Source organism: Rhinolophus hipposideros (assembly GCF_964194185.1).
Source record: "Rhinolophus hipposideros genome assembly, chromosome: 3".
Lineage (NCBI taxonomy): Eukaryota > Metazoa > Chordata > Mammalia > Chiroptera > Rhinolophidae > Rhinolophus > Rhinolophus hipposideros.
This window is the reverse complement of record NC_138049.1, coordinates 41,197,744-41,220,834: the sequence shown is the minus strand read 5'-3', so window position 1 is coordinate 41,220,834 and position 23,091 is coordinate 41,197,744. Positions and strand designations below refer to the sequence as shown.

Here is a 23,091-nt window from a genome sequence, read left to right as displayed (position 1 = left end):
TTTCAGAAAAGTTTCAGGATACAAAATCAGCAAACAAAAATCAGTTGTACTTCTGCATACTAACAATGGCCTATCCAAAAAAGAAATTAAGAAAACAGTGTTACTTACAATAGCACTAAAAAAAGGATAAAATACCTAGGAATTAATTTAACTAGGGAGGTGAAAGATTTGTGTACTAAAAACTATAAAACTTTGATGAAAGAAATTAAAAAAGAAAACAACAAATGGAATGACATCCGCTGATCATGGGTTGGGAGACTTAATATTATTAAAATGTCTATACTACCCAAAGCAATCTATAGATTCAATATAATCTCCATCAAAATCCCAAGGGCACTTTTTACAGAAATAGACACAACCATCTATATGTATATATTTTGAATATTTACTTTCCATTAAAAGAGCTAATATTCTTGTAGTATTGCACATAGAATTGGTTTAGTGAAAAATTAATTCATTTTTTCAAACTAATGCTCCTAGATCTTAGTTATATTTTGCAAATATGGAAAGAAAAAATATTTTAACCAGTTAATTAGTGTGGTAAACTGCATTAGGACTTGAAGACTTAGATTTCAACTTAAACTGCATGATTCATAAGACATGAAATAATGAAAGTAATAATAACAGTAAGTGGAAAAATCTTTCATTTAGGTGTTTTTTAATGTATAAATTTTTTCTCATATGCTGGAATGTAATTTTTGTCATATTCTTCCTGGGACTCAGTTTTCTTATTTGGAAATTGGAGATAACAACTCCTACTTTGCATACTTCACAGGGATACAGAAAAGATGAAAGGCAAAAACTACGTAAACCTGCATTGAGAACCACAAAGCACTGTGTAGAATGATTATTGCCACTAATGTGAAGAATCAATATGGCAATGTATAACAATATTAAGGATCAAGAGAGAAAAGAAGAATGAGACTGATTTAATTAGTCAGTTATGAGATCCTGGACGCAGCATATCTGGACCTTATAAATATCTTATATCCATGCATACGTTCAATGTCTCCCACAAATGAACAACACTAGGTTAATAACCATAGGTGTGCAGATTAAAAGAATTCTGGCTAAGGATGCATTTCCCAATCTCCTTTTATATCTAAGGAATTTGAGCTAGTCCCAGATGATTCCAAGTTGTCTCTCATATATCAGGACTGTGAAAGTTCTTAGAGGACATACACGTACATTTACGGGCAATATTTTTCTCTTGGGAAAACATTGCTCAGGGAATGAAATAGCTACAACAATATTCTCTGAGACAGTCAAAAGCTACCTCCTTCCATGTGCTGAAAATGATTACATAAAGAAGTTGTTTTGGGGCATGCATGTTATAAGCCTGCCTTATTGCACTCCCGTTTGTTTACCTACTGAAAACATTTTACCTAGTGTGGGACATATACTCCACAAATACCATTTGGTCAGGAAAATCGATAAATGCTTAAATGCCTAGAAGCATTTATTTCTGTTCACAGTAGCTTTATCTCTGTGCTAAAATAAAATGCTTTTTTATCAGAATCCCCTCTGTTAGCACCTAATAATGGATGGTTGGAACCTGTTCAGGCAGAGCACAAAACCACCAAACTCAGGATGAATCAAATATTTTCAAAACATATTGACAGAGCTAAAAAAATAAAAAGAAAGAAAGAAAAAAGAAAGAAAAGAAAAAAGAAAATGCATTTACCTGAGCTATTATGTCTATAATTTCTGAGTAACTATGGCATCTTCTCACACAAGATCGAGCCAAAAAGTCTTCCACCAGCCGTGTTCCAATACCATATCCCCTGTGGATGAAAGATTGTGGTCTGAAAATTATATTTGAGTAATTAGTGAAGTTTATCAATGTTGAAGAATGGATTCATCTGTTTAGCACTTGCACAAGTGGATAACAAACTAAACCAAATGTGACAAGTCAAATGGCTATTTGGCAATGGGCTCCTTCTTTGTCCCACAGACCAAAGAAAAAGAGAGCAACACATCCAAGAAATATTAACTAGTCTACAAGCAAAGGAATTTGAGGAGTCAAGGCCGGCCCAAACTTGACAGTGTAAGCTAAAGGTAAAGAAAGTTGGTTGGTGTTTGTAGCCTAATGTTTCTCATTAGCAGCTAACTTTCTCATCTTTAGCTGTTGACAGAAACAGAATGAGAGTCTAGCTAACTTGTTGCCTGCTGTAGGTGTGGTACCGGATGTTCATTCTTCTCTTAGCATAGTTATCATGGTAGGAGTGCAGGCATGTCTGGGATAGGATTGGAAAAGCGAGGAGGAAGGGAATAGAGAAATCAATTTTTGTTGCCAGTGCAGATTTCAGCAGCCAGAACTCTGAATTTCAGTGAAGAGAGAAAAAGCCAAGTTCAGAAAATTCATTTTTCATTCCAGGGAAACTGAATCTCTGGCACTTGAGAAAAGGTATTTGTATTAGCTCCACCGCATAGTGAATAGCTTGAGTACGTCGTACCTGAAGTACAATTCGGAAAGCATTTTGTTGAGATGTGATCATGCAACTGAGTATGCAGCTAAAATGGCTGAGCAGACACCCTCAACAAGGTAAACCTAAGAACTTTCAATCTAGTTGAGGATAAATGACCTAACGGTGGAAATAAAAAGAATAAGGCTGCTTTTGTCAAACCACTGACTCAAAATTGATCTTTTAATTCCACAGCCACATGTACACAAACAAGTGAAACGATTTGAATGGAGCAACAGAAGGCCCAACAAGATCAAAACACCAGAGTTTGTAGAGGCAATATTTACTGCATAGGGTCTAAAAAGTGGGGGGAGATATTTGGTGACTTGGAGATTGAGGAAGACTGATTTGATGTCAGAGTGCTCATAAATTCACTAAATCTATGAGATATCCTATGTATATTTCTGAGTGGATAGCAACACTCAGTTTAGCTAACTTGTCTTTCAAGAAAAAAATGTTTTGTGATTCTAGTTAGGAAGTTCACACTGAAAAGGCTTTTAAAAAGCACAACGTATACTTTACAGAAATAAAGTTGTTATCAGGATTTTTAAAATGTTTCCAGTGTTTTCTCATTTTTATGCATATGCACAAGCTGGGCCACCGGGAACAGTAATGGCAAGCCAAAATGTTATGGTCAGTCTGCATATATATCTTGCTTTGGTCAAAGGATAGGTTTCTGCAAAAAGATATTTGTATATTTATATATCAAATTAAAAATGTAAGACGCTCTTAGCAGAAGCTATTAAAGAAACCTAAATGTGAATTATGGTTTTCCTTAAAGCAAGTCCTTTCTGAAGCCTCTCAAAATTATTCTTTAACTAATATTTCACTCATATTTGTTAAAATGGGCATTCAAGTAGTATCTAACCAGAGGTATATTTTTAGTCAAATAAATAAATATCTTCATTTTCTAACAATGTTCCACAAAACAATGCAAATTTAATATATGCTAAATAAAATGATGTAACTTCTGGCAATGCTATACTGGGGGTGCCACAAAAATGTACACAAGTGGACACTTTGGTCAGTATTGTTCAAGCAGTAGTTCACCATAATCAGAAGTGTCTGGACACTGATGGTAACCACTCTGAACACGTCTTGTAATTGCAGAAGTCAAACGTGACTTGTATTCATCTTTTGTTATCGGTACATATTGAGTAGTACAGTTTTAATAGTTTTTTCCTTTCTTAAAATGTGTATACATTTTTTGGCATCCTCTGTATATCACATGTTTAAGTATGACTTAATTGTAAAATATCTTAAACAGCTCCCACTTTTACAGACAGTTTAACTGAGGAAGTGCTCCTGACTAATTAAGAGGAAATTAAAAAAAAAAAATTTAAAGTATGTGGATCAAAATAAATAAACACAAGACAATGAAAAAGAACTTTTCAATAGAAAAAGGATAAGCATACAGAAAGGGAGAAAAACAAGGGTTGGGAAGAAAAAATTCTTTCAAGCTTTCTATATGGTTTTTTTTTTCCTGTATGCCACCTGAAAATACAACGAACCCTTTTAAAAAGCTCTAAAATGTTCAACTAGGCTTAATTTCCCATTCAACCTGTCTAACTAAATCTTCTAAGTAGTACAGGTTTTGCAGTCAATGCCCTGTTAGAATCCTTTTCAGGATCCATAGTTAAAAGGTTCAAAAAATATTGGCAGATATTTTATTATTGGGCAATAATCTAATGATCATATAATTATTCTGATTAAAGGCTGAATTTGTACAGAAGGAATTCCCATTAATGAAGATACACTTTATTTTAAAAGGAAGAAGTGGGTTCCTCTATTTAGTATGTATTTTAAGTAAAGATTAGTAACGGTACAAGTGTCCAAACAATAAAAACACTATATAAGAAAAAGTAAATCTCCCTTCTACCCATAATCCCTCTTCTTCCAGTTCTCTCAGGCAACTGCCGTTAGTAATTTTTGCATATCCTTCCATAGATGGTCTATGCTTATGTAAGCAGGTATTTATATTGCAAGGAGTAATGTTAAAACAAAAGACTTGAAAAGAAGCAAATTTGATAATACGTCATATTGTTTAAAAATAAAAATGATTTCAGTTCTACCACATCCTAGCAAAGAAATGATTTCCAACTCAAAAGAAAACATTCCATGCTTGATATTCATGGAAAAAGTTTCTTCCTACTACTTTATGCTTTATGACTACCCAAATGGCAGCTGTAAGAAAGTATGTTTAGCTTTAAGAGGTTATTTATTGAAATAGAAGAAGTCATTAGAGGTGGACAAAATGCAGAGGAGTTTAAGAAACAATGTACGCACTCTATAAGAATGAAAGGCTTCTACTTACATTTTGTCTAAATATTTATTCACATCTTCATCTTTTTCATAATCCTTACACAGTTGGGCAACAAGCGCTCCATAGGTGAGGACAAAGAGGTCTTTGTTCTGGAGAAAAATAGATGGTTTTACATTACAGGCAAAGTTATAAACAATATATTACTCTATCTTTATTTACAAAACTTTCTAGTTAGAAACAGCCTTCCAGATCATCTGTTCATTTTTTCCACACTCCTACTAATTATTGCAACAATTTTCACTATTGACAACAAATTACACCCATATTTGGATACATTCCTGGGTGGAAAACAAGCTGTGAAATAAAATTAATTTCTTAACATGAGAACGTCTTTCTATGCATTTGCTTATATATTATATAACTGGCAACATATTTTCATGGAGAAAATTTTTTAAAAAACACTAATTGCTAATATAAATTCCCATTGTTTTAGATTGTCCTTTGGTATAACTGCTCATGTATTTTGTTGGAAGAATAACTGGGTGAGACTTCTTATGAGTCTGCACAATCCTTAATGGGTTCCAGATCTGCCAAGAAGACCATCAGGATAAACCCAACTATAGCAACAAATTTATGATTTTTTTCTTTATACTTAGAGAAAAAAGGATATTTTTCGCTTTCCTTATAGATCTCCAAAAATATGTCTTATTTTCAGAGTGAATTAAAGTCAAAACGGAGGATAATTTAGGTTTGGTTTAGCATAGATAAGTTGAAAATATGGGAAACAGAAAACACAAAGTTCAATCAATCCATTTCTAAAAGTCTCTCTGTTTTATGTCTACTACTGAATACTATCTAAGAAAGGAAAGGGGATGTTAGAGATAATGTATTCCAATGCTCTCACTTCTACAGAGGAGGGAATGAGGCCTCAGGAGAACTGAGTGACTTGTCTAACTAACTAGCAATTGGCAGAGCCAAGATGGAGTCTGAGACGGTAGGCCCCACTCTAACATAGCAATTATCTCTGAGGTGCACAAAAGAAGCCACTGTTTGGAGTAAAAGTGGGTGAGAGAGGGAGGTGGGAAGGTGTACCACTGTTGAAAATAATCTTATTTTGTGCATAATCTTGTATTTTCATGAAAGGTGAAATGTAGATTCCACATTAGAGGAGGTATTCTTACTTCTAGGCCCAGATAGCTTAGATAGCCGACTATGGAGGGGAAGATAAGGCCTGATAATATGTATTCCATTTCTTTTTTTTAATCATGGGCAGAAATGGCTCAACAAACCAATAAAATTGTTTATTCAACGAAGTGGCTTCTATAAAATGTTATGTAATTTTGATCCAAATACTTCCAAAATTGGCCAGATACCACCTGTGTACACTTCCTTTTGTATGAGTTTATATCATGACCAATTATTTTTTTGTGAAGTAGAATATTTATTATCACTAAATGAGTTTTAACTGGTTGGAATCTAAATATTTTACAGCACATGTAGACATAGTTTATGTTGAAAAATATAAATCAAAATGTCATAAATGTATGTAGAATATACTTTATGTATGTTAATTGATATCACATTAAGGGCACTAACATATACAACTCAGGTATAAAAAAATAATAAGTACATTAATATTTGTACTAGAAAATAAGGGACGTAAAGTAAGTGATTTGAACAAAATGTTGTTAAATCACGAAAGGATCATGATGTATTCAATTTTAATTCTGTTCTTGTTTTAAGAACCTAATCATAAGTCACAAGAAATACTTATAATTTATACATGAAATATCTACCTAACATATAAGGAACCATTGCCAAAGATAAATTATTGCTACGTGTCAATGCTACAGCATAAACAAAGTTGAAAAAGAAAGAAAGTGATAAAATATGGTTTTATCACTAGCAGTAAAACGAAAGAATTTGAAAAGGACAAAAAATTATACCATCCCTCTATGCTAGAGTCTCAGCATCGTGCCTATTTATAATTAAGGTCAAGCTGAAATAATGACATTTTCTGATCACAAAAAATGTCAACATAACTTTATCAGTTTTTAAAACAACCATTTCCATATATGAAAAATAAAACACCATTATTTCAGGAGTTTTGGGATATATTAGGTGTTTTTATCAACTGATTTATGTATAATATGAACTGTGTACAATATTTTATTAGCATTTGATAGCCCCACATAAAAATAAATCAAGATCCCAGAATGCCAGAAGCGGCATCTGCAGGCATTTTCAACGGGGATGTGCATGGGTTAGTCATACAATTTTAAGTATCCATAACTGAAATTACTTAATTTTATGCAATGCCCATCAGTTTCCTGAAATAATTAACAAAGCTTTAAACTTAATGATGAGTTTTTAAATCTGCAACTTCTGAATGCCTGAAACTGTAATAAAAGGATTAAGATTAAAGAAGAATATCCACATTTAATCTGCAAATAATTAAGTTTTAAAAATAACTCTAAACTTGGAATATGAGAAAAGATAGCAGCACATACCAAATTACAATAATAGCGACTTACATTTAAGACTAGGAAATATAGTTTTAAAGGCAATCTTTTAATACCACGTTTTTGATGACCTATTCCTATTTGATTTACTATATAATCCACTATTTTCTATATATTTTATTTCCTGTTTCATGAAGTATGAAATACAACAAATTATAACACAAGTATGAAATACAAAAAAATTGCTTAATTTTTTCATATTTTCTGTCAAGACAAGAAAAATTTTGACACTTTTATAAATATAATTAGTCAGAAAAGAAGACCCTGAAATATGTGTTAAGAATTGATTATTCTAAAAAAAAAAAGAATTTATTATTCTGTTACAGTATGTAAGAGATCATTGTAATTATTCCCAGAGGTGTCATTTATAATCCACTAAATGCTCCCTTGTTCCACTGAAAAACTCCACTTAAAACGTCACCTTTCAAAATAAATCAGAAATCACTTAAGAAAACATTTTCTCTGACCTAGAACCAAATGTCTTTGAAAATATGTTTATAAAAAGATCTTACTATTTTTTGGTATTCTGGTCTTCTGTGTGCAGGGCGAGACATAGTGCTTGAAGTGAAGACTGTGATCTTCGATCTCTTTTCTTTGGCTTTGTTTTGTTTGTGCAAGTCCCTTCTTGCTTTGAGACACAAGTGCTACTTTTTCACTCTACTGCTTTTGCTCTTTGCGGAACTGAAGAGAACAATCATAAACAGGACTGTGCTGTAGCCACGTACCAGCCACACATCAAATAAATACTGCCTGTGAGGATGAGTTGTAATCTACAGGCTTAAAAGCCGAGAGTGGGAAATCAGACCAGAAGTACCAGCTATGGAAAATTCTTTAGCCCAAGGGAGTATGAGAGTGGTGTTTTGTTCTCATGCCAAGGCATTGTTTCAAAATCACAAACAGAAACCTTCACAATCCAAGATGGATCTAAATGTTGGCATTATTCAGTCTTTGTATTGATTGTTGTGTGAATTCAAGGCAGGATCAGCAATCCATAGGCACTAAATCCTGGGTTCAGACCTAATCAACAACTCTAATGGACATCACATTATCCCCAAAATACTGGGGCATCGCAGACCCCCCCCCCCATCTTGTGTGATTACAAAACTCAAATTTACTTGGTAACTTATTTTTCATAAACAGCAACTTGAAGCAATAATAGAATCAGATGCTGATATTTGCTTATAAAACTGTTGCTCAAAATGGGTGTTCTACAGTTTAATAATATATAATGATTCTGGCTGGCAGAGAAAGCGAGCCCTTAGCTTTCTTTTGATAGTACCTACCTGAGATGTTAGCTACTGAAAGCTCTATTATTTATGCAGAAGTATAGATGTTTAAAGTTAAAACAAGAAACCCTCTCATCTTGACAACTGCAGGGTGTGGAAGATCAAAATGTTTCCAGAAATAGAAGCATAAAACTTTTTTAAGAAAGTAGTTTCTTACTTCTTACAGCTTGAGTCAATTAGGCATATGTGTTCTGGAAAATTCTTGCTATAAAGTGACAGACTACTGACGACTTTGAAGAAGAGTGTGGTGTAGTTGAAAGAGCCTAGGAGGATCTGGGAGGCTCAGGCTAAGCTGCAGTTCTGGCTGTGTGACTTAGGCAAGCTATTTTATTGCTCTCTGGCTTAGTTTCCACATCTGTGAAAGGGCAATAATAATACCCACCTTACTGAATAATTGTGAGTATCAAAGAGATAATGTGTGCTATAAACTACATTATAATGCACGATATAAATACTAATTACTATAGATTATTTTTGTAGCTGAATGGAATTCTACAATATTTAAGATATTTCCATTAATGCCTATGGTCTATGACACCATTCTCAGGAAAATCACTTTTGCTTGGTTGTAGGAGATGGGGGGCTTTTCTGCAGCAAATTAATAGCACTTTATATTTATATAAACTTTACAGTTTACGACATGGTTTCCACTTTCTTTATGTCATTTTAATTCAACTACAATCTGTGAAGTAGTCAGTACTGTCATCATTACCATGTTATAAGCTAGGAATCTAAAAGTCAGAAAGGTTAAGAAATTTGTTCCAATTTAGCTGGATAGGAGGCAACAAAGGCATTTGGGCTAAATTTGCTGCCTCCAAATCAAAAAAGAAAAATTTTTTTTTCTGCACACACTGTAATGTTACAGCAAGATATTTTACAGGTAGATTCACAACAGCTGCTAAGTATGGTGACAGCATGTTGCTGAGACAAGTTAGTTAGTATGTTGCTAGGTAGACAGGGAGGTCCCTGGTGGAATAAACAAAAAAGCAGCCATATCTTGAAATTCCACGTTCTGGAATGTCTCCTTCACTCCAGGACAGAGATATGAGAATGTGCCTTAAGGTTAATAAATTATCTCAAATCCCTTTTGGCCGGACAAAGGAGCAGATCTGATAGATAGGAATGGGTTAATCCCTTCAGCATAGTCAAACAGGGCAAACCTAATAGATGGATTCCATTAAAAGGCGCCAGCCCCCCTCCCCAAGCAGGCAAGGGAAGTTTCCTGGGCTTCCCAGTTGCGGCTACCCCCTCCCTCTCAGGAGCTGCAATCTCTTTTCCTGCCTCTAATAAACTATCTTCCTTTACAACTTTTGCCTCTCTCTGTCCGTGTGTCCATTCTTTGGCTACATGAGACATGATCCTGGCCTATACCCAGAAACTGCAGATCCTACCTACATCATTGCTAGGCACAGTTTGGGACAATTCTGGACTCTGGATGCGAGATCCCTGAGAAAAACATAGAAAAGGCCTGTGGACTTAATGGGAGGGGAGAGATGGTACAGCAATCAGTTTTACTAAACTCTAATGACTGTGGTGTGGTAACGGCAGAGCCACTGTGAGAATCCAGGACATCATGGGTACATTGGGGAAAGCCAGCTCTTCCTCCAGTCTGACAGGTCTCCCCTTTTCCTTGGCCCTGCAGGCAGGACCATAAGGCTTAAGGAAGGAGTCCCTGTCTGGCGCTGCTGTGTAAGCAGTCTGCACAAGCACAGCTGTAGGCACGGACTCTGGGACACTGGTTTGCTGGTTTGCACACTGTGAAATTCAGTTGCCCTCAGCAGATCTTGTGATTCACGTGACGCTTGTGGTCCACAAGCTCCTTCTTTTTATGTAAAACCACCCTTCACTTAAATAGAAGAAAGCACAGAGATTGTTTCAAACATGCAGATGACCTATGATGTCTGCCTTGGTAGCAAATTAGAGAGAAGAGTCATTTAAAAATAATGCAGAAGAAAAGTTTTTCCTCTTTTATTAAGAGTTCTTTCGGTGGCCTAGGACTGAATTCGGAACTGGGATTGTAAATATTCTTTCTTTACTCTCATTGCATCTGCAGTGTCAAACCAACTCAAGTAAATGGTGAACTGGGCCACTCCCCTATACTGTTCCTTTGGGAAGTACCTGGCCAGCTGAATGGAGACTTGGGGGGACACTAAAAGAGAAGGATATCTACTGTCCTGTCAGCCAAATGATTACCATATGAGATCATCCGCAAACTCTAGACAAGGCAAAGTCACTTTGAGCTACCATAACATCTGTCCAGGAGCTTGTTAAATTTTTGCAACTTCTTTTTCTATTTAAGGCTGCTTTTGGTGTTTAATTTAACCAGATTTTACACAAAACTTGTTGATTTGCTTGGCACCCCCTGAGGACAGCTCTAGCTGTCAGACCTGATCTCCCTTACCCATGTTCCCCCCGTGCATTCAATGAATGAGCTGGTGGGTCCCTCTTGAAGCAGCAGACATTTTGTATGTTGGCTAGACAGGCAACAGAGAGCTGTGTTTTACAAGGAGACCACTTGGCTACAAATTCAAAAGAAAATTGATTACTCATAGATGTAATCATTCACAATCATTTGATAAGTTACACACTGGTAGCGCACATGAAGTCATTAAATCTTTCAACAGTTGCCTATATACTTCAGGCTTTGTTTTAAGGAATAAAGTAGTCCTGATAACAGCTGAAATATCTTGTGCCCTCCTTAATCCCATTCTTTCCTCCTCAGTGGCCTACTTACTACCCAGAATTTGATATTTATCATTCCTAGGCATGTTTTAAAATTGTGCATGTTAGCAAACATAAAGAATATGTAATATTTTATTTTAAAACTTTACATGATGTATCATACTGCATGTATCCTACAACTTGTATTTTCCCTTCAATGTTATTTTTAAGATTTATACATATCCATAGCTGTCACTGTAGTTATTTTCACAGCTCTAGCTGAAGTCAGAAAACTTTTTCTGTAGAGGGCTGAATAGTTAATATTTTAGGATTTATAGCCATACAGACTGTTACAACTACTCAACTCTGCTGCTATGGTGAGAAAGCAAGCAGCTGTAGACATCTCACCAATAGGCATGGATATTTACCAATAAGTAAATAAATAAATATATATTTATTTATTTATTAAATTTATTGGGGGTGATAATGGTTAGTAAAATTACATAGCTTTCAAGTGTATAATTCTACAATACATCATCTATATATCACACCAATAAATATTTATAAACACTGAGATTTAAATTTCATGTAATTTTTATGTCACAAATATTTTTTTTATTTCAAATCATTTTAATAACATGTAAAACCTATTTTTAGGTCAAAAGTCATACAAAACATGTGGTAAGTCAGTTTGGTCCCTGAACCATAGATTACCAACCCCTAGTCTATTACCATGGTTTTTAAATCTGTTTCCTTGTTATTGGACATTAATGCTGAAATTTCTCTTGTGATCTTGTACATAATCAATATGTGTTGACAAATGATTTATTGGGAACTTATATAAATGTTCATTCTCTATTTTTAGGATATGGAATTCTATACGTATCTTAGAAAAAAGTTTCTAGGTTGGTGCAAAAGTTATTGTGGTTTAAAAGGTTAAAAACAATTACAAAAACTGCAATTACTTTTGCACCAACCTAATAATTTTGTTCTCCCCATCTTTTATACCCTTTCTAATGTTTATTCACCAATCATTTCTGATAAAGATATGTTTAAACTTTGCTCTATGATTATAAGAATTTCTCCTTATAATTTTATCAGTTTTTGCTTTCTATATTTTAAAGTTATGCAGTCACAGATATACAAGTTGATGATTGTCATATTTCATAATGGATTGTTCCTTCTATTATGACTGTTTTCAAAATTAGCCTTTTTGATACTCTTTGCCTTTAGTTCAGTTTTGCTTGTATTAATATTATTCCCAGTGATATATGTTTCAATACCTTTATTTTTCAAGCTTTGTGTAGTCTAGTTTTAGGCGTGTCACTTGTAAGTAGCATGAGTCTGTTTTTTAATCACTTTGTAGATGAATTTACTCCAGCTCTGGTGTGGTGGTAAGAGCATGTTCCAGAGACTACTTGGGTCTTCATCGAGGCTCTTCCACTCATCTCTGTGTGATCACGTGAAACTCCCTTAATCTCTCCATACCTCAGTTTTCTCATCATTAAAAAAGCTGAGGATAACATTAGCACCTCATCATAGGGTTATTGTGGGAATTAAATAACATACAGCTGTTAAAACAGTGCCTGACATGTAGTAAGCACCTAGTAATTGTCAGCTATTCAAAAAATTTTTGTGTGGTTATTGATGTGTTTGGTCTTATTTCTTCCATTCTTTTGTGTTTTTGCCATCCTTTCCCCTGTGTTTATTATCTCTTTTCCTGTCGATCTTTCCTTTTATTTTCTCTGCTTTTTGAATAATCTATGCACTGTATTTCTATTATTTAATAATTATACCTAAAATTTTTACTGTTTTATTGAGATAATTGATTTACAATTTGATGAGTTTTGCCATATGTACATACCCTTGAAACCATCAAATCAATCAATACAATTAACATTTCCATCTATTTTAACTGTGTTGTCTTGGATTCTTTGCCTACATGGCATCCATTAGTAACAGGCATTTCACACTAACTGGCTTGGTGTGTGAGAGCTAAGAAGGTAGTTCAGAGTATGGGCTCTCTATTGCAAAATTCTCAGTTACTTCTCTTCAAATATTGTTTCTCTGCCTATTCCTTCACTTTTTCTTCTGGAACTCCTATTAGATGATCATGGAGTTGCTTAATTTGGCTTCTATTTTCTTTAATTGGTTTTTAAAATGTCTTGTTTCTTTGTCTTTTTGTGTTGCACTTTGGATGACTTCCTCAGCATTATGTGTCAATTCACTAATTATGTATTTAAACATGTCCAGTTGAGAGTTTATTTGAAAACAGAAATTTATATCTTATTCACTTTTTATAAGCCCAGCCAAGCCTAATCCAATGCCTTTTATATAGGAGTTATACAAAATATATTTGATCAGTTTATTTCTTCTTTATAGATATATAACTTTAATATCTAAATATCGCATGTTCATATAACAAAAAGATATCTTATAAACAAATTTGCAACTTAATTTATAAAGCAACACATTATTATATTAGATTCTGTCAATACAAAGATTTTTTTTATGCAAAGTTAGAATGCTTTTGTTGTGATTCGGCTTTAGGGGTATACAGGACTTGTTCGTCTATTTTGGGAAAGCTTTTGGAATCTTCTGGCAGAGCTCTTGGGTCATAGACACTCCAGATACACTCTAGTTTCTGATAATTTCCATTATTCTTTATGCCATAATTTCATAGTAACCAAATCCTGGACTAGTACAAAGGTAAGAATGGTCTCTGTTTTGCTTCCAATGTTTTGTTTGCTGGTGCTGAGCATTTTGTGTCACCCAAAACAGCACTTGGGAAGATGGCAGCTATCTGCTTTGCAAGCAAGGCATCCTCTTTTTAGTGGGAAGATGCACTGAACAAGTTTTCCCCATCACTCATACCACATGAATCTCTCTTTCAATTTCTTCCAGCTGTAACCTGAAGTGCATTTATTAGCTCGGGATTCCCAAGGTACACAAGGAAAGATGCTAGAATCCTTTAAACATGTAAGGATGTTGGGTCGACTGACACAACCAGTTAAACCAGTAAGATCTCATAAAATGGTTATACCTGAAGGAGTCTAATGATCAGAAAGGGTTACAAGCTGATTTGTGTAGGAGCTTCCCAACGATGGGCCCAACCCTCAACAGTATGGTATCTTCTCTGCAGAGAAGTGGAACATTTATCAATTCTTTAATTGGTGCTTTGACTATTGGTGGGCAACAACTGTTCTCGTCTTTTGCATTCAGATGTCCCTGTCAGGTTGGGAAAAACGTCTATTACGGCTCTGCTTTTCTAGTCCTTCCTGCCTTGATCCTTCTGGTTGCTGGCTATGCTCTGAGAAGCCACATGTGGACAATTACCAGTGAATACTGCTGCAGCTGTGCCCGTCCACAGCGGAGAATCAGCCCCCTGGAGCGCAAGCTGGCTTGCCTTAGGTTCTTCGGCATCACAGGGAGGGCACTCGTTGCTCCATTGACATGGCTGGCGACAACCCTGCTGACAGGCACCTACTACGAATGTGCAGCAAGTGAATTTGCATCTGTGGACCATTACCCAGTATTTCACAATGTCACTGCCAGCAAACGGGAAGAGATCATAGCTGGGTTTCCATGTCACAAATCAACTCCATCTGATGTGACCCTCGTAAGAGATGAAGTAGCTCTTCGGCACAGATACCAGTCACAAGTAAGTTCTTGACTTTTTTCTGTTATCCTATCCCATATTAACTACAGTCACTGGAAACAATTCACATTCCTACTGCTTCTCAGATTGTCCGATTATAGAACACAAAATAGATGCCATTTATCAAAGTGATGTCTACTGAGTGACTATATAAACACAGTTAAGATGCTGGGCTTTGGAGCCAACAGACCTGGGTTTGAGGCTAACTTTGCCATTTATTAATCCACAAAATTTTAAGTGAGTTATATAACTTATCCATGCTTTACTTTTCTCAGCTGTAAAATGGGGACATTTATAGGATCTACCACATAGGGTTGGTATGAGGAGTAAATGAGTAAATATATCTATAGTGCTCAGTACTGTGTCCACAATCTGAATCTATAAAAACAATGCATTTTAGGTATTGTTATTAAAATTATTACTATATTACTACATTTCATCATGCTACATGTATATTCCAAGTATGCATTTTAAAAAATATGCATTCTTATATGTTATAATGTCATCTAAAATTACAGGAAGTTTAAATGTAATTATAAATAAATTTCAATGATGGTTTTAAATATAGTGTCCTTAGACAGGTTTGTGTGAGGGGTGGGGTATCTTCTCTGCAGGCCTGAAACTAATGCACTTATAGGTTAAATATAAAAAATGTAAATATAAATATAAAAAATTTTTGTCAGTAAAGGAAGAGTCATTTACTTTCATCAATTTTTCCAAGGGATTTGGGGAAAAAACACATTTTCAAACCACTGTAATACAGTAAAATATTATTTTTATACTACTTATTGCAAAGACTTTTTTTTTGCCCTATTACTTTTTAGTTATTAAAATTTAGAAGTGCTAATGATACTTAGTTGAAAACAATTGCTATCAATGAACAGAATGCTGAAGTGTTGAATATGGCCTAGTTTAGGCAAAATTGGAAATGCCATTAAGATAGGCTTTGTCTCAATCTTTTTATGCTGGCCCTAAAGCTCAGGTAGAGGAGCTAATTGAAAAGTCAAACAATCAATGGGGCAATTTTAACTTTCAAAAATTGTCTTGCTTAAGAAAAGCTAAGAGGTAATACACAATGATAAGATTTTCTTATGGCCAAAATAAAATGTCTTATTTAATGATACACAGGCTTCTCTGAAAAGATGGTTTTACAGCTCTGAGTGCCCTCAGCCAATGGATTTTTTGATTTAGTAACAACAAAACTAATATTTATTGAGATGCTCATCATATACTGCATAAACATTTTATATCTTAACTCTAATCCTCATGATCTTAAAAACAAGTATAATCAATCCTATTTTACAGATGAAGAACTGAAAGCTCAAAGAGTTTATGGAACTTTCACAAGTTCATACAGCTAATAGCTAATAGCTGATAGAGATATTCAAAGATCATGCTGTTTCCATTTCACCAGGCCACTTCTGCAACTGTCTTGAATGTCAATCTCATTTGAGGAAATATGCTCTCTTTCAGTTGAATTATTCTGGGGTGACCACAGAACATATTAAGTTCGAATCCCTTCTCTACCCATACTTCATTCTAAAATATCTTCCTGACTGTAGTTGCACTCCATTTCAATTTGCCTTCTAAACTCAGACCAAAATTATCTGTCTTAAACACAAATTGTGATGAGCCTTCCCCACATGCCCATATTGCATCCTTCAATGATTTCCTATCAGCCTAAGTAGAAATTCAAATTATTGGCATGACATACTAGATCTTTCAGTATCTGGCCCTTGACTAATTTTCCACATGACTCCTATGACCTTGTGAATCCAAACTTCTGGAGGTCTTCCCAACTCTTCACACTCCTATTTCTCTGTCTTCTTCCCTTACTAGAACTCTCCTCAACTTCTCAGATCTGGTGAACCTCTCTTTAATAATTTAAGTCTGGGCATCACCTCCTTTGGGATGGATTCCCTGATACCCCTCTCTTTTAAACAAGTTCATTTCTCTTCCATTGTGCTTCCTCCCAACCTGTGTTAATTCATATGAAAAACTACCATATTTTATTCTATTTCTTGGCTTGCTATTTTGTCTTCCTCTTTAGGCTTAAAGACTCTGAAAAGATTGAATGTATCTTAAATTATTCACATCTGAGTCACCATAACCTAGCACCATGCATGGTGGGAAGTCAACCTAGGGCTCAATAAAAGATAGTTGATTAAGTTGAATTAATGGGCATCTGAGATGGCCTTTCCTCCACCATGCTGGCTTCTATTAAGTTTGTGAGGAGTATCATTTTGTAGGTTTTAGCTTCCATAAAGTGCAGCTATCCAGCTGTGCACACATGGGTAATTCCAGGCCTGTTCGTAAATCACAAACTATGGAAGAGATCTTCACCTCCCAGACTATGGCTTCCTACTGCTGGCTTCCCTAAATGTGTGGAATTTGTGTCTCTCACTTTCCATAACAACAGCTAAATACTGATAAAAAGAATAAGTAAAAGGAAAAAAAGGATTGTGAGAGTAGAAAACAGCCATTCATATCAGTCTTTAACAGTGGAAACTAAATAGTTGTAAATAAAATCTAGTTCATTTTTCTTTCAAAGTGTATTTCAAAACAAGTCATAAAACCAGTAAGCAAATGACTATTTGAAGGTGGAGGGAAATGAAAAGGAAAATAGTAAGGTTCTTTACATTTAGGGACATAAGAATCTGCTTACTGACTTTCTTCTTTGGTCACCAAAAATAAAAGAGCAACTCAGAAAGAAGTATCAATGAATACTTGTTGGTACATCATTGAAGATGCCTTAGAAGGCTACCATTATTATCTATCATATCATCATTTTCATCACCATCATTATCAAATATTTATTAAGCCCCCAGAGAATGCATGGGCCTCTACCTGATGGTTGAAAAGGTTGAGCTAAAAGCAAAAGACGTAGTTTGTGTACCTTATGCAAGGGTAATTGGTGGGTTATAGCGTCTGCCACTGCAAGGACAGCACTTAGAATCCATTCCAAGTTGACTGGTAAAAATTCTTTGTAATTCAAAAACCAAGTTTAATGGCTGGGTCTACACTCTCCCTCACACTTGTATCCATGCTCAATGATCAGCACCTTATTAATACGTTAAAAACTAGAAAAACGAATATCTTACCCACAGTATAGTTCTCAGTTTTGTAGGAATCCCTCCTACCATGGCTGTTTCTCAATGTATTGATGTTTTCTGTTTTTCTTTTAAATAATTATGTGAAGATGCTGGGCTGGATTTTGATCACTTTGGCAACCATCGCTGCTCTAGTCTCCCGCTGTTTGGCCAGGTGCTGCTCTCCCCTCACCACTCTGCAGCATTGCTACTGGACCAACTACCTCCACAATGAGAGAGAGCTCTTTGAACAAGCTGCAGAGCAGCACTCACGCCTTCTTATCATGGAGCGCATAAAGAAACTATTTGGGTTCATTCCTGGAAATGAAGATGTCAAACACATTCATATTCCTTCGTGTCAGGACTGGAAAGATATTTCAGCCCCCTGTCTTTTCTGCATGGGTGATGACTGGCAAGGTCACTATACCTTCCTTGGAGACAGGGTGGAGGAGGAGAAAGAGGAAAGCAAATCAGAAGGTATTGAATTAAAACCTTGATTATAGCACCTTTCACGGGTCAGGTTGTTTAACAGATAGTTTATGTTTATGATGAAGTTTCAATGTAACCTCTTCATCTTCTTCTAATACTTGTTTACGCAAGTCCACCCAAAATGCAATTTCCCAAATCAATTTGTCTGATAATTGTGCCAATCTCTCTTTTTGAAGTTCCATTGATGCTCTGGTAATGCCTTTATTGGTCTAGTCAAAACAATGGACTTTGGAGTCGTATCAAAATTTGAATCTTGGTTCTATTACTTAGTAGCTGTGCAAAAATTAATACTCTAAGTGTCTTGTTGTTATCTGCACATAGTAAGTACTAGTAGAGCTGTTGTAAGGATTAAATGTGATGATATAAGCAAAGTGCTCAGCATAATGCCTTTCATAAAATAAGTGCTAATAAATGTTACTTTCCCCCTTCGTCTTCGCATTCCATGTCTTATATCACATTTTCCCTGTCTCTAATTTCTGGTTTTCTTTCTTTGTTTATTTCCACCGATGTATAATATCCAAGAACTTTTCACTGCTTCCTCCTCTTCCTCCAATCTTACCTCTCTGACCTCTTAGAAACCAGGATAAAAAGCCTGGTAACATGTAAGGGAAAAGCCCATGGAAGAAATTCTTGAGTAATCCTGCCATAACCAGAGAAAGATGATGCATTATTGTATCATCATTAGTATCATAAATGTTATTTGTAGCACCTCCGCACTAGGGGCATTTTTATTGCTACGGCATATGAAGTTTATTCTAGAATGCGTCCCCACTGTGCTCCACTGCAGAGATACGATCTGTGACTTTTTAATATCAACTTGAACCTTTAACTCAAAATCCACTTGGGGAAGTAAGACTACAACCTGTATTTGTATATCCGTTATCTAGAACTCCAAAAGGTGAGAGCTTCCTGAATTTTTTTCTGCATGACTTTGCTCATCTAATATTTGACAATTTTCTAAGTTATCTTGATTATTTCTGATATACATGTAGTGTCTTGGTCCTGATTTTTGCCACATTCACATAAGCAACTGGTTCATTGGGTAAAATAAACAAAATGAGGGCTTTATTTATTTTTTAAACCAAAAGAATGGTTGCTTACTGGGCAGTGGACCAACTGCCAATAGCCAAGCTGACTTTCAAGATTCACCTTCAAGGAGACCTGAAAACTTGACTATCTAAAATGTAATCATTACTTGGTAATTTACTTTTACACAATCATGGCATAAAGAGTCTATTTTGTGTGAAATTATGGTCTCTCAAACTTAATAGAAACAAATAAAAAATTAATCTAATTTAATTTTTTTAACCAATAAGAGTCACATAGTGTCAACTTTGCTAGGGCAGGAGAACTGTCCCCCACCCCTTACTTATTGGGCAAGTCAGTTGGTCTCTCTGGGATTCAGTGTTTTCATCTATAAAACAGGGATAATGAGATCTTACCTGCTAGAAGGCAGGAAAATGAACAAATAAATTCTTGATGTCCCTTCTATATCTGATAAGATTTTTACGTCTGTATGTATACAGGTCAATATGTATACAATCTTCTAGAATGGTAGTAAGCCCAGATTGTTCCTACTGGAAGAAAAATATCTTTGAATTTATTCAGAGCATTCTCTGAAGACATTTTCAGGCATTCCACTTTTAAAAGAATATTAATGTACTGATGTTTTATAAAACACTTATAAGTGGCCAAGGAAAGTTATTACACTTTGTCACCGAACTCTACATACAATATTGATATGATATTACAAGAGGGATCTTTGAAAAATTGAAATAAGTATGGAAGGTAACTAGGGTCCCTGTTTGGCACTGGTATAAAAGAACCATATAAATATAGAAGGTCACAGCCACTTTGTTCTCTATGGTCTCCTTCAGCTCTAAAATTCTATAGCTCTATTTACCTGAGAATTTTTGAAATTCTGCAGTATTGGGACACATGAGTTAAACCAATACTTTACAGCACACTCAGAATTATTTTATTAGTTTTCAGGGAATATACCACAATAAATACTCTTCAGTAAGATTTTCAGTTAACAGCAAAATCAAAGAGTGTATGAAGTTAAAGTAATACTGGAAATACAAAATCATTGGAAAGAAGATAAGAGTTGTTTATATGCTAACATCAGGAAACTTTCTTTCCACTAGATTCGGAAGCCCTTTCTACGTCAAATTCTTTCAGAATATGAAATCTACAATTTATATTTGAACCACTTAATCATGATCTTCCACTGCAGTTTTGTGGTAGAAAGATTGAAAGTACTCTTTGGCTCCTCCACATGGCTTTAAAGGGTTTAGTACCGCGTATGTGAACATTTAAAGGACGGTACACATCTTTGAGATTTAAGTTTATATATCCATTTCAAATTAAATAAATTAAATTCCCAGTCTTTTTTTATTTTTATTTTTTTGTCGAGTATTCTTTTGTTCCACAGCCAGTTAGACAAAATTTTTCCATTGAAAATATTGTATTTCCTCCTATTCATGCTTAATGGATTTATGTAATTTTAAAACATATAATTAAAATCAATTATGTACTAATACTACTTTATATTTTGCTACCAAAAGCTTTTGACTACTACATCAAATGCCGTGGGTTGGCATACATACAGACTTATTTATTTCTTAACTTGAAGTTTGTCAGTTCCCTTTCCCCCACCACAATCTAAGTTACTGCCTTTCCAGGAGACAAAAACAACCCCAATGTTTAGAGATGTTTTACTGAGCTTTCTTTATGTTTTTGAATTGCAGAGTCATACTTATACTCATTTTCTTTGTCTCCTTTCTCTGTTCTCAATCTCCAATTCCGTTTTTTAAAAATTCTAATGCATTGTTGTAATACGAAACAACAATCTGATTTTACAAATGTTTTCTTGCATTCTATTTTTAGCACAAAAGGAAATCACATTAACCTTAAAACTTTGAAATATCACGGCCAATCAGCTTCAAGCTTCCAGCTTGAAGCTTCCAGCTTCAAGACTAGGTACCTATTTGGTACCTCAAAATATACAGTATAAAGATAAGATTTTAGCTTCTAAATAAGTCTACCAAAATTTAGCACTGGTCACGAAAGAACAGATATTGGTAGACTGTCCATGGAGTGGACAGCTACACAACCGGCTCCTTGAACTGTGCAGCACAAATCTGTGACTGTGACCTCTGGACCAAAGAGCAATGGATGGTATTTCCAGAGGAACAAATTACCTTACCCTTGATCTGAATTATTTTTCTGTACTAACCACCAAGTACAATTAAATTCTAATCTCAGTACACCAGAACTTCAGTAAGAAATGGTATTGTTTCCTCTGCTGCCCCTCAGTGGTTCAGACAGATGGCTGCACCCACCTGTAGTAATAGTATACAAGTAATACGTATGGTGTTTACTGTATGCCAGCTACTTTAAACAAATGATCCCACTTCCTCCTTATGACAAACTGGTAAGCAGATTTACATATTATAAAATAGATTTCTGAAATGACATTAAAATAACATACAGAATGTGAAGGAATTTTGTGTAAAGTCCTATACAAGTAAAATGCGTTCTCATTGATATAATTATTTTATTAGATAACTGGTGAATATTGGTTCACAATTGAAATACAGGTCTATCTGACCCCAATAAAATAAGTTTCCCCATTTTACTGAGGAGGTAACTGAGATACATAGTAGTCAAGCAATTCACAAAAGGTCCCATATCTATAAGTGTTGATGCTGGAATCCAGCCCTGGTAGTCTGGTGTCTGACCCTGCACTCTACAGCACTAGAGGCAATACAGCAACAGGAGGCAGACTGTAGTCCTTGCAGGTATTAGGAGGACTCCCCCCAACTCCTGTCAATGAATAACTAAAACATCCTGAGTTCCAACAATAAGATGCCATAGCACATCCGAGTCCCTCTTTCTCCACTTCCACTGTACATGAATATATAAAGGCTTGACTTCAAGGCACTGTGCTTCTTAGTAAAGTGACATGTTCACTCTCACTGAGGTGTACCTTTGGACATGAGCTACCCAACATCCAGAAGCACTGATTCTATTAGTCACAGACTTACTGTAAGATTGCCAAGGAAGCTTAGATAGTCTCTTTCTTATTCAGGTTGTGGCAGAATGCCACTATAACCTGTTGCTTTGTTTTCAATAGGCCATAGTTATGAACGATCAAAAGGAGAGTCAGGAAATCACGCTCTCTCATCATTCATATGGTCTTATACAAGTCAATCTCTCTGGGAATTTAATTTTCCTTTACAAGAGATGGGGGAAGGTGATAAAATTTGTGGGACTGATTAAACTACTTTGAATCATGGACCCCTTTGAAGAGCCGTTCTGAGGAAAGCTATTTTGAGAAAATATCCAGAAAAACTGTGCGCACACACTCAGACACAGGCTCACATACCTCAGAGTTTGCATACTGTGGTAGGCTAAATTATGGCCTCCCTAAAGATGTTCACGTTCTGATCTCCAGAATTTGTGAGTATTGCTTTATAATTTATATGTGAAAGAGACATTGCAAATGTAATCAAGTTGAGGATCTTGAGATGGAGATATTATCCCGGTGGGCCTGATGTAAGGGTCCTTATAAGAGGGTCACAGGAGGAATCCGAGTCAGAGAGAAGGCAAAGTGGCAACAGAAGAGGAGTGTCAGAGGGATGCCAGAGAAATTC

At 35.3% G+C, this 23,091-nt stretch overlaps 2 protein-coding genes across 2 annotated transcripts in view; one reads left to right on the top strand and one right to left on the bottom strand.

The window, feature by feature from the left end:
- Positions 1–7,931, bottom strand: part of TRAPPC3L (trafficking protein particle complex subunit 3L) — a gene marked incomplete at its 3' end in the record, with an annotated part of 36,810 nt that extends 28,879 nt beyond the window's left edge. The window contains exons 1-3 of the mRNA XM_081038000.1: positions 7,763–7,931; positions 4,780–4,877; positions 1,685–1,784 (exon numbers count right to left, since the gene is read on the bottom strand). Coding sequence (XP_080894126.1) covers positions 1,685–1,784; positions 4,780–4,877; positions 7,763–7,804 — 240 coding nt within the window. The 5' untranslated portion in view covers positions 7,805–7,931. The remainder of the gene's footprint in view (positions 1–1,684; positions 1,785–4,779; positions 4,878–7,762) is intronic.
- A 6,369-nt stretch (positions 7,932–14,300) lies between these two features.
- Positions 14,301–18,441, top strand: CALHM4 (calcium homeostasis modulator family member 4; the record flags this gene model as incomplete). Its single annotated transcript, XM_081037952.1, has 2 exons — positions 14,301–14,858; positions 18,055–18,441. 2 exons carry the CDS (start codon positions 14,301–14,303, stop codon positions 18,439–18,441), a joined length of 945 nt encoding a protein of 314 aa, XP_080894078.1.
- Positions 18,442–23,091: the final 4,650 nt, after the last annotated feature.